At 28.0% G+C, this 17,863-nt stretch overlaps 2 protein-coding genes and 2 non-coding genes across 4 annotated transcripts; 2 read left to right on the plus strand and 2 right to left on the minus strand.

Annotated features, from left to right (window-relative positions):
* Positions 1-1,143: 1,143 nt before the first annotated feature.
* On the plus strand, positions 1,144-1,207 carry PGO_010530. Its single transcript has one exon. It is a non-coding gene; the product is annotated as a tRNA-Lys (tRNA).
* Positions 1,208-3,061: 1,854 nt separating this feature from the next.
* Positions 3,062-3,134, minus strand: PGO_010540. Its single transcript has one exon. It is a non-coding gene; the product is annotated as a tRNA-Lys (tRNA).
* Positions 3,135-3,829: 695 nt separating this feature from the next.
* PGO_010550 (hypothetical protein, conserved) lies at positions 3,830-9,832 on the minus strand (the record flags this gene model as incomplete). The annotated part of the gene is made up of 1 exon (XM_028685695.1): positions 3,830-9,832. One exon carries the CDS (start codon positions 9,830-9,832, stop codon positions 3,830-3,832), a length of 6,003 nt encoding a protein of 2,000 aa, XP_028541496.1.
* A 4,173-nt stretch (positions 9,833-14,005) lies between these two features.
* On the plus strand, positions 14,006-17,451 carry PGO_010560 (rhoptry-associated membrane antigen; the record flags this gene model as incomplete). Its single annotated transcript, XM_028685696.1, has 6 exons — positions 14,006-14,099; positions 14,450-15,634; positions 15,909-16,661; positions 16,833-16,880; positions 17,073-17,114; positions 17,363-17,451. 6 exons carry the CDS (start codon positions 14,006-14,008, stop codon positions 17,449-17,451), a joined length of 2,211 nt encoding a protein of 736 aa, XP_028541497.1.
* Positions 17,452-17,863: the final 412 nt, after the last annotated feature.

Genomic DNA, 17,863 nt, shown 5'->3' on the forward strand with positions numbered 1-17,863 from the left:
TTATTATTTCTAATGTTTTCGATGTTTGTAGTCACTCTATTCTTTATATAATTCCAATACTTCTATTCGTTTTTGAAAAAAATTATAAAATTTGAGATTATAACAAAATTGTATAGTGTATATATTATAGCACATGCGAACATTTTAAAAAAAAAAAAAGAAAGAAAGCAAAAAGGACTCAACACAATATGCTACCACCCGAGGGATGATGAACTGCTTTTAAAATAAATTTCATATTCCAAAAAATTTAAAACAACACAAATTTTGTAGTTGCTGAAATGTTTTGTTGACATCTTACATTTACATATATGTCAAAAGCTGCTTGCATATTCTCAGGTATATTATTACCATGTAATTATGTAGTTACACTAAGAGCTGTATATATCATGAACTTTACAAAATTTTTGAAAATTTTGTAAATTCATTTAAGTTCGTTGTTTTTACATCCATTACTTTGAAAAATAGCATAGTATAAATATTTCGACATTTGAACCATAAGACCTAATTTGAGCTCAAGTTTTGAAACTATTGATTTTTATGCCATCTTTTGGCAATACATCACAAAATATTACCTTTTATAATAAAATGAAAGAAGAAGGAAATAAGCTGAACTTAAATGAATATAAGCCACAAAAAGGTATCTTTATATAGCAAAAAAGATAAAAGCTCAGAATGAAGGCAAAAATATGTACAAATTTATATGTGTATGTGAAGAAAAAATTTACATAAATATGTATGAAATATTATTAATGTGCTCTATTTTTTTTTTTTTTTTTTTTTTTTTTTTTGTTAATGACGTTATTATGCCCCTGTATGTGATATTATGTGCATGAGGAAGCGCAAATTTGGGGAGGTCATTTTATCAATTTTGAACTCATTTAAATCTTTTTAATTATTCTTTACGTACCCGTAATTATCATTGTAAAAAGGAGCTTAATAATAGAGGTTCCATGATTTCTGCTATACATATAAAAAAGGAAGAAGCACTTATGGGCATATGTAGATAAATATATATATATAATGTATTCTCAAATGTTTCCATCATTTTACTTATTTATTTTTTTTTTTTTTTACTATTTTTTTGCAACTAATTCATGATTTAATATTAATAAAAATATGAAAGTTAATATTAATGCTACCTTAGCTCAGTCGGTAGAGCGCCAGACTCTTAATCTGGTGGTCAGGGGTTCGAGCCCCCTAGGTAGCTTTATAATAAAACCAATAGTAATGAAATTTGTAATATTTAAATATAAAAAAACATTTTATATGAAATAAAAAAGTTTAATTTTTTTTTATTAAGATTAAAAATAAAAAAAAAATTTATAATTTTAATCATCTTTAGAATAAATAGTATTATTTCGATATTATACATTTGCTAAGTATAGTAATTATATTATTACTCCTTAAACGTTATATAATATATTTAATTATATAAAAAGTTTTCTTATACTTATTAATTTTTTTTTTTTTTTTTTTTTTATAAGATATTTAATAATTTATAAAATATAATTTCTAATATGGAAGGAAGCATAAACGAATGATCATCAAACTTTCTCATTTTGGAGTAAAACATTTTCTCAAAAAAAAGCATGAACAAGAAGTAATTGTATAATAACGACATCTGAATTTTTAAATAAGATGAAACAAAAATGGAGATTATTTAGAACTATGTAGTATAGAAAATGCTTAAATTTTTCTGTTTCCTTCGATTAACTTAGGTGACAGAATTTTGTGCAAACAATGTATACACCTTAATAAGTACATATGTACGTATATGCTGGTACATATATACATGCACATTTGCATATACACACTTATGAAAACATTTGTGTTCTCCTCATGTGAGAGCGGGGATTTTATAAGAACCTGCACAGGTTTTAATAAGATTGAGCGATAGGAGAATTCAATATCCATCATTTTTAATGTAATCCTATGTAATGAAATTTTATTATTGAGAAAAATAAAATATTACTTTGGTACAATAATTTATATTGTGCGCAAAATATGAACCAAGTAAATATTTCACTATGCTGTGACTATTCAACTATATTTAAAAAAGACAATATCATCAAAATTTATCCATTTTTCCAAAAAAGTTTCTACAGAAGCCACACTAATAGGTGTATCCCATTTTAAAATAAAAATAAAAAAATATAATAAAAAATTGCTTGTGTCTTTTAAAATGTATAAAATCATTCTGCCGAATTGGTAAAACAAGTTTGTACCTTTTTTTTTTTTTTTTTTTTCTGACTATATTAATATGTTAGACGAAAATGGTACAATATAAAAAAAAATCTCCTACGTGAATTGAAAATAAAAAAAAAAAAAAGAAAAACATACATTTCTGACAGACACTTCCAAATATGATGTATAACAACTTATAAAGCAAAGCAACTGTAATATATTGTTTAATATTACACTAAAATATATATGTTAAAATTTCTAAATAATAACAAAATATACATAACCCACACTAAACAACTTGTGTAGTTCTTCCTTGGTTATTATGATCAAAATTTTGGAAAAAGAAAATATGTGAAATTAAACTCATTTTAGACTTGCTAAAAAGAAAAAAAAAAAAAAATAAATAAATAAATAATAAATTATTATTGCATTTATAACAAAACAGAATAAATACTTAACCCCATAAATGCAAAAAGTAAGGAAAAAGAAAAGAAAAAAATTATATTATAATATTTTTTTTCTCTATGATCTTTTTTTATCCATCTACGTTCAACCAATTTTTTTCGTTTCCGATTTAAATATTTTTTTGGCCATAGTATAGTACTTTTTCGAAAAAGAGATATATAGCTAATTTTTTATTTTCCTTGAAATACATATAGCTTGAGTAAAATTTATTCTTTTTCAGTCTAATAATGGTACTAAAATATAAGAACAAGTATATATTTACCATTTTTATGAAATTCTTTTAAGTATAATTTTTTTTTATTTTTAATATAACTTTTACAAATAGTATATATTTTTTTCAATAATAATAATGATTTTTTTTTTTTTATATATATATATAAAAAGAGAATGTTTTCCTTTTCTTTTTCTGTTAAGCCTCCTAGGGGACTCGAACCCCTGACCACCAGATTAAAAGTCTGGCGCTCTACCAACTGAGCTAAAGAGGCACTTGAAGAGAGAGCATAATATTCATATAATATTATTATTTTATTATAGTCGCCTTAAAATTGTATACTTCCCCTTTATTGCATGCATTATTTAGTGCATTGCAAACTTGTGTGATTCAGGATTTTGAAAGAAGAGAAAAAAAAAAAATAAATAAATTTGGCCTAATTGTTAATTTTTTTAAAAATGCACTTAAAAGTTTTCAATGTACTTATATCATTATTATTAAAAAAAAAAAAAAAAAAAAAAATTAAATAAACTATGCAACCCACGATGGGAAAAACTAATATTAAATAAGCTTACATAGAACGCATAATTTTTGGAGAGGAAAGAAATTCACTTTTCATAACTAATTCTTTTAAGATGGAAGTGACAATTCGTGCATCTTCCATCATTGATGCTCATGCCTTTGAAAATTTACTGTACAAGTTTTTTGCATACACATAAAAAATAGAAAAAAAAAAAAAAAAAAAGAAAACAAAAAAAAGCATCAGTATAGTTCATTTAATTACTTCCTGTTCTCCACGGCGTGCATTTTTTCTAAACACTCTATGGTTCATCTTTCTCGAAGTTGTCGTACAATTACAAGAACATGACAAAGACGGATGAGGAAGTTTAAACAAATTTAAATTGCCTCTTCGTTTTAGTAATATATTTTTTTAACATGTCCCACTTGTTTTTAATTTTACCATTTAATTCATTTAGACATGTGCTCATTTTGCACAGTTTGCTCCGATTGTTCTGATTGCTCAGGCAGCTTAAGTTGCTCCCACTGCTCCAATTTCTCTCGCTGCTCCGATGGCTGATTTAGTACCGTTTCACTAAAGAACCCTTGACCGCTCGCAGATTTATTAATTTCTCCATTTTCTTGATTTCCATTTGGATTATTAAAATGGGAATACATGTTGCTCTGCATGTGCTGCTGTGTTTGGAAGTATATTTGATTATACGTCTGCAGGTTCTCATTTTTTTCCAATTGGTAGTTGTACATGTGTACATTAGAGTTTCCCTCCATTTGTCTAGAATTTTGTTCTATTACATTTGAGTATGATTGTTCACAATTCGGTTCATTATAAGGGATGTGCATTTCTTGCGACGTCCATTGATTTGGACATCCTTCCATCTGCTGCTTCTGATAGGTGTTCACATTACTCTGGTGTAGATGTTGATCTACTCCTATATTTGCATAATTCTGATACATACTAACATTACAGTTTTGATATGCAGAGTTATACATGTTCTCATATATTTCCTTATTGTGTTCCTCGTGCAGTTGCCCATTTGCAACTTCGGACTCACCCCTGTTTTTTCCTCCGATTGAATATATGCTCGCATTCATGCTGGTCTTAATCTGATTATTATTATCACCACCATGGTTAGTATTATCAACAGCACAGTTAGTACTATCAACAGCATACCTAGTACTATCAACAGCATACCTAGTACTATCAACAGCACACCTAGTACTATCACCGCCTCGAGCATTACTATTATTTGCAAGGGCCTCATTTTGGATAGTCGGTTCAGCTGGTAAAATGGCCTCGGCGCGCTTACTGCTGGACTCGGGATATTTAAAAAAATTCGCATCATCAATATTTTGCATGTACTTTCGACACTCAGAGACATTGTCATATAAAAATATTAACAAGTCTGTAAATTTTTCCAATTTTGCTTCTAAATCATTTTTTTCGTTATTTGTTTTTTCGTGAATCTGTAACAAATGCATATGTTCCTTTTTCAATTCATTCATGTCATTGCATGCAGTGATTTGGTACTGCTTTTCTTTTACAAACAACTCACTTTTCACTCTAAGTAAATCTTTTTCGACTTTATCACACTTTTCTTTTAGCATTAAATATGAGTATAAGACATTATTTATTATATCATTTTTTTTTTCAATTATTTTATTTAAATAAATTTTTTCTTCTAAATATGACATTTCTTGTTCATTTAATTTATTCCTCAGAAACTTAACTTCTTCATTAATTTTCTTCACTATTATAGTTTGTGATTTGTTTTCTCTACATTTATCTTTTACGTTTTTTATCATTTTCCCTTTATTTTTATGACTAATTCTGTCGTTTTCATCTCGTCCTTTTGCATAAGAAAAATCAGATTTCTTTTTCGCGTGAAAATGTGCCTCTGAATCTTCGTTTGTTCTGCTGCTTTGGTAGCTTATGTCATAATCGCCGTCTTTAACATCATCATCATCATCGTCCAATTCATATGCTTCCTTTATATCATCATCGTCCAATTCATATGCTTCCTTTATATCATCATCATCCAATTCATATGCTTCTTCTTTAACATCATGAGCAGATTCCATAACATCAGAATCTGAGTAAAGGAATTCATGGTACTTCTCCACATTATCTTTGCTCTTACGAATGCTACTCCTCGATTTATTAGAGAAATTTCTCACTAGTTGTTTTTTTTCCTTAGTGTACATATTTTTTCTCATATTTTTAGTGTTCATCTGATGGACACAATTTTTCGTTTGCTCCACAAGGTATGTTAAGATAATGTGATGAATAAAATTAGAATATATAAAATGAATGCAAAATATGGAAAATTTCCTTGAATGATTAAAAAAATATTTATTTTTTTTCATTTCTAAAACATTTTTTATATTCTCATCTATGTCTTTGCATTTATTAAGAGAAATGAAAAAAAAAAATTTTTCATTAAATGTATATTTACAAAAACGATTCAAAGAATTATATATCACATTAAAAAGATCAAGTTGCATAATCATTCTAATCAACTTACTCTTCTCTTTTTCTTCATTAAACTTAGATAAGTAAACACTTATGTATACACATATCAAGCACTTTGTCTTTTTACTAACCCATTTGTCATTTAGGATGCTTAGTACAAACTTAAATTTGTCAATCCTATTACACACATTTGTTGAGTGCAAAATAGAATTAATTCTGAACGTTAATACAATTTCGTTTAAATTGTCGTTTATCTTTTTCAAATGATATTTTTCAACACCATTGTAATCATTTATAAATAAAGAATTGTAGTATATAATCTCCTCATATATTAATTTCGAATTTTTTAAAAATTCGTCCGCATTGCTTGATTCCCCTTGAACCCCGTTTACACTTGTCATGTTGCATATTTTCAGGAAAAATTCTAACCCTGCTGTAAATTTCAAAAAAAATTTTTCCTTCTTTACTATTTCGTTAACATGTGAACCCATCACGTCGTAGTTGCATTTATTTACCATGTTATTCTTCCTTTTCTCCAAAATTCTTTGCATTGTTCTCATCTCAAGCTTTTTTTTCATCTTAAGAAACATTTTCCTTAATCTACAAGCCATATGCATCATGTAGTATTTAAAAACAGTGTTCTGCACAAAAATGGATTCTACTAAATAGTTCGCCACTTGTACATATTTTTCGCACAAGCATAAAAAGAACTCATATATAATATTGCGAAAAATATTTTTCTTGTCGTAAAAGAATATAACCAATAGCATGTCTATGTATTTAACTTGCTTCAAATTTTTCAAATAGTGTAGCAACACATGTTCAAAATCAAAGTATTTCTTCTTTTTTAACGAACTTTCTAAAAAGCTATTTTCCACAGTGTCTGCATCTACCTGAGATGTGGTCCCATTTTTCCCGCTGCTACTCCCGCTACTGTCAGCAAAACAGTTTGTTAAGAAATTTATGCAAAATTTTTCATCTTGAAACATAAACTTGCAGCATATATTCAGGATTGTAACAAAGTATGTGTTTTTGAAAGTGTAGATGATTTTATCACTTTCATTCAAGAGAGTGGTGGTACTCCCAATATTGCTATTACCTTCGTTGCTACTTTCCTTGTTACTGCTTGCAATGTTGCTACAAATGTTATTGTCTACCGATTTGTTAGTTTCAATTCGATTGCTTTTTATATGACCTCCACAGAGATTATCATTGTTCTGATACCTACTGTTCACGCTGGAACTTACACTAATAACATTACTACTAATATGCTGATCTGCATTTCCAGATATACTAAATTCGTTTAACATAGGAGTGTCGCTAATAATTTCACAATTGGAGCGACTGTTCTTCTGATTTTGAAGATGTTTTAGAGGTAGTCTAGTAACATTTCGATTAATATTATTGGCATATTTATTCATATACAAGTACATAAATTTAAAAAAAAAAAAAAAAGAACTTTGAAAAAAAAATTCTTTCTGAAAAATGGGCAAGAATTTTTTGCACGACAAACCTATGTAATTGTTCTTAGTGCTTACTTTGCATGTACAAGCTATAACATCTAAAAATATGCTCAAAATAAAAAATGAATTATTGAAAAATTTGCATAAGTTATTTTTACAAATGTAAATAATAATATTATACATATTAAGTATCAATTTAATACACTGCTCTAATATATTCAATTCGAAAATGTACTTAAGACCAAATTCGCTACTAATTATGATGCATTTCAGAAGTAATAAACTGCTTTTTATATCTATGTTTATAGTTATGTTATCTAAATATATTTCCATTTTTTCATCTTCCTTATGGCTATTTTCATAACCATCTGCTACATCAGATGTGCTTAACAATCTGTTGTATGATATTTCCTCCATTTTATTACCACTTAATCCTGCTTTTAAATATTTATTATCTCTTTTTTGATTCTCTGCATGGAGAGAGAATGGGAAAATTCTGGCTTTCATTTTTGGAACACCAAAATTGCAATCGTCAAACAAAAAAAATAAATCGTAAATTTCTTTAAACAAGTATATGTGTTCATCCTTGATAATTTTAATTACAGTTTCTATAATTCTTTCATATGTTATGATATTCCTAATTTCTACATTATACTCTACTACAAGGAGTAGAAGCAGTATAACTTCATTTATCAGATAAGCATCTTCATTAGACTCTATTACATTTAGAAGTTTTGAAATAAAATTACTTTTGCTCAATATTAACTTATCAATAGTTTTTCTAACATTTTCTATCTGATCATTTCGATGCATTATTAGGAATATATTTTCTTCACAAAATTGTACCTTTTTCTTCTTCTTCTTACTATTATTATTGTTATTATTTAAATCATCTAATTCTTCATTCGCAGTTATAAAATTGTTGGAAATGTCTGAACAAAAATAGTCACCATCTGTTGCGTCCTCATCATCTTCACTGCTATATATTTTGCTCTTTTGTTTGGAAGCACATCTGCTACTCGTATGGTCTTTATAGTTGTTGTTAGTTCCACTTTTACCATTCTCATCAACATCATATTTCCCATTCCATTTGGTTTGAATAACTGGTTCGATAAATGCTGCATTGGTAGATGAAGATGGAAGAACTGAGGATAACGTATCATCTGATTTTATGATTTTTCCCTCCTCTGTTCTAACTGTCTTAAAATCAGTATTATCCTCACTTGTGTTGAGATCATTGGAATACACAGATAATGACGTGCATGAGTCGTACTCTGCTTTAAATTTTGAACATTCTTGTGTATAGTTTAATTTTTTTAAATTTTTTTTTATTTCAACATCAGCATCATCATCGTGGAGTAATACAGATGATCTGAATTTTTTATTTGTTGAAATGGAAAAAAATTCATTCTCCTTATTGATGTAATAATGTTCGTTTTTATCTTTATACGTTAATCTCGTTTCCGAATAATTAAATGGGAAATTAATCAAATGTGGGTAAAAATATTTTTTTTTTCTTAAATTTTTTATAATTATATTGTATTTTTCATAAAATTTTCCACAAAACTGATTTTTTTCATTCAAATTTACTTTGTTTTCAAAATAGTATTCATGATAAAGTATTTGAAAACATTTTATATCATACAAGTTATAGTAATAAGGTGAGGAAACATCATCTGAATATACAACATTGTCATATGGACAAAGATATAAATTGATGTTGTCATATGTGTACAATTTTTGCAAAAGGAGTACAATTTCATACATGATAAAAATGGAATTTTCCAATTCAAAATTAAAAATTCTGAACAATAACTCAGAATTATTCGTCTCCTTAAGTAACACATTTAAATAATTTACGTATCTTTTCAATATGTTACAATCAATTTTTAAATTTTTTTTGTGAAACATATCTTTATTGAGGCAAATAATTTTGTTCAAAAACTCAAGACTGTTCAAGATTATATCTTCAAATAATCTCCACAAGTTATTTTTTTCAAACTCGTTCAATTTGTTCTTTTTTTCATCATCTATCTGTTTACTTGCGTCCTCTTGATCTACACGAACAGAGCTTCCAGAGGTAGTTACTGCACAAGAAGACGATTGAGATGGAGCAGATGAACCCTTTTTTAGCTTTTCAAAAATATGAACAATGCCCAAAATTTTACAAAACTGTTTGATTCGTGATATGGCCATATGTTCATCATCCATATCTACGTCGTTTATTTTGTCACTTTTCCCTAATTCTTCATCCTTCCCATGTGTTATTCCATCTTTTGAATTCTTTCCATTTTTTGCATTTTCTGTAAATTTCAAAACATTGTTAACCACAGTTATGTAATCACTTATAAGAATCATATCATTGGATTCTTCCTTACACTCATCCTGAACGAGGTTCTTATCCAACACATCAAAAATGTTCTTTAACCATTTTTCAATGTCTTCTCTTGGCTTTTCATGTTTAGGCTTATTCTCCTTTACGCTAGCTTGTTGCAACCTTCTGAATAAGTGATATGCCATTTTTTAATATGGTTTTTTTTTTTTTTTTTTTTTTCCTTTTAAGATTAGCAGTTCAAATTATGACATGGCAAACGGTGGAAGGAAATGGTAGTATCTAATGTGAATATCAGACGTTTGAACAGAAAAAAAAAAAAGAAGCATGTGTTAGTGTGTATCTAGTAATATAAGAGTACAAAGAAGTAGGGGGCGTTGGAAACGTTCCAAAAGATAATGAATGAGGGGGTCGACAAAAATAAAAACAAATCATTATCTTTTTCTCTTTAGATAAAATTGTCGATTATTTCTATTGGGCACTTGTTCCCCAATTTTTATCCATGATGTGTTATTTTTTATATTTGTTACATTTTTTTATTATGGTAGTCCCTTAATTTTTTTTTTATATCATTTTGTTTATATCATATTTTTTGTATCCTATTTCTTGTATTATATTTTTTATGTCATATTTTTTATATCATATTTTTTATATCATATTTCTTGTATCATATTTTTTATATCATATTTCTTGTATCATATTTTTTATATCATATTTCTTGTATCATATTTTTTATATCATTTTTTTGTATCTTTTGTTTTCCCCTCCATTATTACTCTGAATGAAAGGATTTCAATAAGCCCTTTTCCTAAAACCCTCTTTTACATTTTTTCTTTACGCAAGAAGATTCTATGCTTAACAATCAAAAGGGAAGCCGTTAAGTTTGTTCATTGCAGATACCCAATTCTCTATGCTCTAGGGATATAGTGCCTGAACATGCACATATATATATATTAGAGCAAATAAAATAGTGCTTTTGTATTCAACATGCATAAGGTTCGTGTACATATACATCTCATGTTCCCATATTTGAAACGCGAAGAACAAAAAGGGGTTATGAAAAAAAATTTACAAAATTTACAAAATTTGCAGAATTTGCAAAATTAAGAAATGCTATCCTTTTCTCTTCCTTGCAAGAATAATATTTTTTCATTTTTGTGAAAAAAAAAAAAAAAAAACTTGTGCACCATTTTTCCACGCCTTTTGCTGGAACAACATGCCGGCGTTACACAATCCTTTGATATGCACTTATTTGTTGTAAGTCTCTCAAATAGTACCCTTTATTTCACAGAAGAATTGCTACACTTCTTCATTGGTTTGGTATAGTGTGTTTGACATATCTACTTCGTGAAAATTTCCTTTTTTTTTTTTTCCTTTTTTTTTTTATCATGCAACCCTTTTGAAAAATTGGAATATGATGAGATTAAGACACACTGAGTAAATCTCGGCACTATCGCTTGTTGACATGCCTTGTCACCTCAAACAATAGTTAATTATTTATTCATATAATTAAGAGAATATTCTTCTGATTTTTTAATTTTCATATGCACAGCATTACATAATTTCCCCTATACACAATTCTTTCGATTTATTTAATTGTTCATAAGAAAGAAGAAATAATCAGTAAGAACATGATAGGGATAGAGACATTCATTATATATTGTTAACGTGACATATTTTGTTGTTGAAACGAAGAAAAGTGATATCAAGTTCTTTTTTATTTTATAAACAGGTGAATGTAGGAAGAAGTGTGTTAAAAAGTGAAAAAAAAAAAAAAAAAGGAATACCTTATAAACAATAGCTATAAATAGTGTATGTTTTGTCCTCCCTTTTTTTTCTGCATGTAAAACACAAATATATATAAAGGCAACATTTGTTTAAATTTTCTGCCAAAGATGTAAAAACCTTGAAGGGAAAAAAAAAATAAAATAAAAATAAGGCAAAACAAAACAGAACATAAATTATGAATGCGTTAAGGTGCTGCGTGTAAAAAAATCCATACACAACCTTTTTGCAGGTGTACATATTTGTAATTAAAAGGGAAATTTATATATATTTTTTTTTTTCCTTTTTATATTTCTAAATTATGTGTCTATTCTATTCTCTTCATTTCATTCGTTTTACTAGCATTTAATGAAGTTTAATCTTTACATCAGTTATGTAGGGAAAACCACTGTATGCATTTATTCTGTTCAACTTTCCCCTCTTACCACATGGCTAAGAAGAATAAGAGTGTGTTCCTGCTCATATGCAGGTGCATACCCCATCCTAACGTTAACTGTACACTTGCATATTCATACGTACATATATATATGTATACATATGTATATTTTTATACATATTATATATATATACATATTATATATATATACATATTATATATACATGTTTGTATGAACACGTTCATGCACGCTTACTAGTATTCCCATTCAAATGTAGAATTAACCACACGTGACGCAACCATAATGTGGTAACAAAGATTCCAACATGTTCATTTTTTCATAATAATGATTCATATATATTGATAGGAGTGTATATTTGTTTTGAATTGCCACGTTATTGGTTGTTTGGGAAGTGGAAAACAAGTCCATAAAAATGTTTTTTCAAATGTACCTGGGCACGAACTAATGCATGAAAGTATGTATACATTATGCAAGTATGTATGCATTATGCAAATATGTATGTATTATGCATACACATTTGGTTATAAGAAGGAGGGATTGTAAAAAGAAAAAAAAATAACTAATGTAGACTGTGCTCACCAGTGCAACCAAAAAATACGTTGCGCACATGGGGATAAAATATATATACGAGCAAATATGCACATGTGAATAAATGTTTACACATATACAATGCATATGATGAATAAATTGGATAACTACTCGCACAGACATGTACACTGAACTGGTATCTCCTTTTCTATTTCCTCCTCGTTTTATTTTTCGTTTTTTTTTTTTTTTTTCGGTTTTCACACTCTGATCAATTGTAAATTTCAAATATCGTCTAGGCACTTCGAATGCATAATCAAAATAACGCTTATATGGGGTATTGAGGTAAGTAAAAAAAAAAAAAAAAAAAAAAAAAAAAAAAAAAAAAAAAAAAAAAAAAAAAAAAAAAAAAAAAAAAAAAAAAAAAAAAAAAAAAAAAAAAAATGGAGAAAAAAAAAAAAAAAAAAAAAAAAAAAAAAAAAAAAAAAAAAAAAAAAAAAAAAAAAAAAAAAAAAAAAAATGCAATAAAGTGTAAAAGAATGAAAGCAATAAATTAAACTATAATAAAATCGTATGTAACACGTTGGGCGTAAAAAAAAAGAAAAAGAATAGAAAAGAAAAAGAAGAGTAAATACAAAGTTGTAAAAATATAACCAAACAAATGTGACACACTTCAGTGCAGAAAATTATTAAAAAAAGACAGAAACCAAATGAACGAAGCGAAAATAGAAAAAAAAAAAAATATATATATATATTACAATACGAAGTAGTGAAAAAAACTAATTCTTTATTTTGTTATAAAAGGAATATTAGCTAATTTTGTGAAACCGGTTAAATAAAAGAAAAACGATAACTGGAAAGAGTATTATTAGAAGAAGCGTTACTAGAAGAAGTGTTATTAGCAGAAATCTTATTAGCAGAAGCGTTATTTAGAGTATTGTTGGAAAAAGTACTTTTTTTTTTTTTTTTTTTTGTTGACGAATAATTCTGTTCGGTAAGTCTAAACAACAATCTATGGAGAATTTTTTTTTTTTTTTTTTTTTTTTCGTTTTAGTTCTTCGAATTTGTTTTGCTTTTTAATCGAATGTTACGAGAGCTGTTGTTTTTGTTTTATTTGTTTATTTATGTTTTATTCCATTTTTATTTATTTATTTATGTATTTATTTATTTTTTTTTTTTTTTTTCCCTACGCATTTGTCGCTTTAATTTGCATAATTACAACGAGCACCTTTTATAAAAAATTTGCACAACTCGAGTTACACTGGAGGTAGATGAAATACACATATTTACATGGAGGCAGTACATGCATAAGTGAATATTCATGTCCATATGCAAGAGTATATATATGTATTCCCCGATAGAAATAAATGCAGAATTAAGCTAACCACACTGCATTAATATAAAAAAAAAATTCCCAAAGTTGCATTTTTGTCTTGATCCATTTTCAATATTTGATAAATGTTGTGATGAGTTTATTAGAAAAAAGGAAATATTATAGAAAAAAAAAAAAAAAAAAAAAAGTGTAATTCTGCATTTTATTTTCTACCTTTCGCTTCGTGTATAGCTTCATTTGTTCCTCCTTTACAAGTGTAACCTCCATAAAATTTTTCTTTTTTTTTTTTTTTTTTTTTTATTCCCTACTTGAAGTTAATCATGAATATCCTTTTTCTGTCCTTCTTTATCATCCAAAACATTACGACCTATTTTGAGCAATTCAAAAATGGAATTAATACTCAGTATGTTAAAGGTAGATAAAAAAAAATAACACAAAAAATAAGACAAAAAAAAATGAAAAAAAAAAATAATAATAATACCGACGAGAACTATTACTGACAGAGTGAGACCCTATTTTAGAGAAATGAGAATCGGAGTTCATTCCTCCCATATAACAATTACTTCAAAAGAAAAAAAAAAAAAAAAAATCATATTCATACATACTCATGTGAGAGAAAAATCAGCATGTATTTTGCACTGCATGAAGTAATCGTGGCACGGAAACATTATACATACACATATGTATATGCACCCTTTTTTTTTTTTTTTTTTTTCTCGTTTTGTATCTTACTAATTACCCACACATTGCCATTCCTATCACAGATAAAGCAAAATGTGACTCTGTAAATAGAACACTCGATTTGAACAACATAAAAGGAGAAGATGGATATAAAAGTAGTGATGTTGGTTGTTCATATTTCAATTTATACCATCAAAAAATTGATATGAAAAAGTTATATTCATTTTTGAGTACATCTAAGAATGTGAACCCATTCCAGTATATTTTAAGAAATAATGAATCCATGAAAATATTAGGAAACTCTTCTAGCTATGTGTCACCAAACAGGTTGTCTAGAAAATTAAATGAGGACATGTCAAAAAAGAAAAATGTCCATAGTAACGATAGTAACGATAGTGACGATATTGCCAATAGTGCCGATAGTGAGGATAGCTTCCTTGAAAAGAACAAAAATGAAAAAACACATAATGACAATGAAGAGGAAAAAGAACATGATGAATATGATGAAGAACAGGAAGAAAGTTTTCTGGAAAAAGAAGAATATGAAGATGTAGAAGATAATGAACATGATGAATTTGATGAAGAGCAAGCAGAAAGTTTTCTCGAAAAAGAGGAATATGAAGATGTAGAAGATAATGAACACGAAGAATTTGATGAAGAGCAAGCGGAAAGTTTTCTTCAAAAAGATCAATATGATACTGTAGGAGATAATGAACATGATGAATTTGATAAAGAAGAAGAACTAGAACAAGAACATGGAGAAAGCTTCCTCGAGAAAGAAGATGATGACGACGATGATGATAGCAATAATGAGAATAACGGAAAAGAATACAAGGAAGAATATAAAAATAAATTACCAGATGAGGCTTATCCTGATGAGTATGTAGGATCAGATGAATCAAATGAGTCAAATGGATCAAATGGAAAAGTTGGCATTGGGGTTAACAGAAAAGAAAACACAAATGTGAAGGAATCTAAAACTAAAGGAAACGAAAGCTTTTTAGAGAAAAACATTAATGAGCAATCAAATTCAATGGATGAAAAACATAGCACCTTTGTATCTAGTTATTTGGATGATGAAAATCCTGATGATAAGCACAATAACAAAATTTATGATGAAGATAGTTTCCTAGAACGTGATTCACACAATCATAATGATGATGATGAAAGTGATGATACTTTTGATGACTATGAAGATAGTTTTTTAGAAAGGGGGAAAATTGGAAGTCCTTATGATGATTATTATGAGCACGATGCAGAGGATGAGGGTGAGTAATGAAAAAGATTTGCACATTTGAAAATAGTGCAAAAAGTGGAAAATGCGGAAATAAATAAACGAATTTCTTGCTTTAGCCATTTTTTTTCTATCTTAGGAAAACAAATGTCTCCTCATTTTCCATGCCTCTTTTTATATGCATTTTCCCACATTATTATGAAAATTACGTTTGTTCGTTCATGTGCTTATTTTTTTTTTTACCTATTTATTTAGTCTTTTTTTTTTTACCTTCAATGTCGTCTCACCTTTGCTGTCCCCATTTGTAGACTTCAAGGAAGAAAACTCCAACGAAGAGGCATTCGACAATCATCACCTGAACCACATAAGTAGCACCGGTGATGTTAACTCGTTCCTACAAAAAGATATGGAATTCATTGATGAAATGATAGATGATAACGAAACTATTAAGGATGCTGTGAAGAAAGGATCCAATAAAACTGAGAAGCAGAAAATACATAAACCGAACCTACTTGACGAGGAGAACATTGAAGACAAAGATCCTTTTTTATCAGAAGAGGAAATAAATGGATTCATGGAAGAAAACATGGATGCATCTAAATTAGATACGAAAAAGAATAAAACTATCCTAAGAAACTCAGAAAAAAATAAAAATATTTCCATTGCTGAAAATAAAGAAACTGGAAAAGGAGTACCTAGCGAATTGAATAATGCTGAGACTAATTCCGTTGCAAATAATACAAGTCAGTTTAACAAAGGACAAACGGATTTGACAAATGAAGATCTATTCAATGATGAATTCACCGAAGAAGTCATTGCAGATTCGTATGAAGGGGGCAATTTAGAAACGACAGAAAATGAAAATATGACAGAATCATTAGACGAGAATTTATTAGACCAAGGAGTTAATGAAAATACCCTATTAAATGATAACAACATGATTTTTAATGCAAAAATGGTTCCACATAAAAAGCGGGATGTGTACATTTCTCCATACAAGCATACATCTTCCACGAACAATAAAAATAATAAACATCATACAGAGGATGTGGATGCCTTGGGTAAGTTCTCGAGCAAATTTAAAACACATGCTTTTGTTGGGTACAACAAGAAGAGGATTAAAAATGGAATAAAGCTGTGGGGGAAATGTAAATAGAGAGAAAAACATCAACAGAGTGAAAGGAATAATAATAATATTTTTATTTCCAATTTTTTTTCCTACATTATAGCAGATAAAAAATTAAGACCTCATGAATTACTCGAACTAGAGAACGGAGAAGGTAACTGTTCGTAATGTTCCAAGGTTCATGCTGCTTATATGTGATGTATATATTCCGTTCATGTGATACCCAGCAGAAGCAAACTCCTTTATACCCTTATGACTATGATAGGCTGTTCTGCAAATTTGTGTTACAATTTTGTAAAGTTCACTGAAATGAAATGACATCTTTTTTTTCCCCCTCCCCGAACAGGTGGAAACTCCGTTATTGTCGAAACGGAAGAAGTGGATGTTGGTAAGTACAATAAACGCTTTTTCAATTTCACACCTCTATATGGTGTTCAACAATTTTGTAAAGAAAGAACATATACAAGTTGTTTATACTAAATGAGAACTTTCTCTCTAGATTTACCTCTCTCTGTGCCTATCTATTCACATATCCCTCTGTCTATATTTCTGCATATCTACCTATCTATCCATCTTTTTTTTTTTTTTTTCTTTTCTTTCAATGTTCCCACTCCCCTCCCCCTCTTCCTTTTACAGATCTAAACAAAGGAAAATCAAGTAGTTGCACCTCATTTATCAGCTCGGTAGTATTACTACTTATTGGCTTATTATATATTATAAATTAAGGGATACAAACATAAATGTTAAAAGGGGAAACAAAGGAAAAAAAAAAAAAAAAAAAAAAAAAAAACTGTTAAGCAAATATATGATTTTTTCAAACTTAAGCTTTAGTAGATTTCCTAACAATGTAAACAGAAAATATAAATACATACACAAGAAGAGAGTTATGTTAATTATGTCTTCTCTTAATATGTACATAAATTAGTAGATGCACTGAAAGGATAAAAAAAATGGATCTGTCTAAGAATCAAAAATCTCATTACCCGTATATGCAATGTGGAACTTTATGTGTACATAAAATTTTGTCCTAATTTTAACGCATTTTTTTTTCTTTTTTTTTTTTTTTTTAGTTTTTTTAAATTTTTATTTTAGAACTTAACTTTATATATTTTAATTTTTGTTTTATTTTAGTTGCTG

Source organism: Plasmodium gonderi (genome assembly GCF_002157705.1).
Source record: "Plasmodium gonderi DNA, contig: Chr01, whole genome shotgun sequence".
Classification (NCBI taxonomy): Eukaryota; Apicomplexa; class Aconoidasida; order Haemosporida; family Plasmodiidae; genus Plasmodium; species Plasmodium gonderi.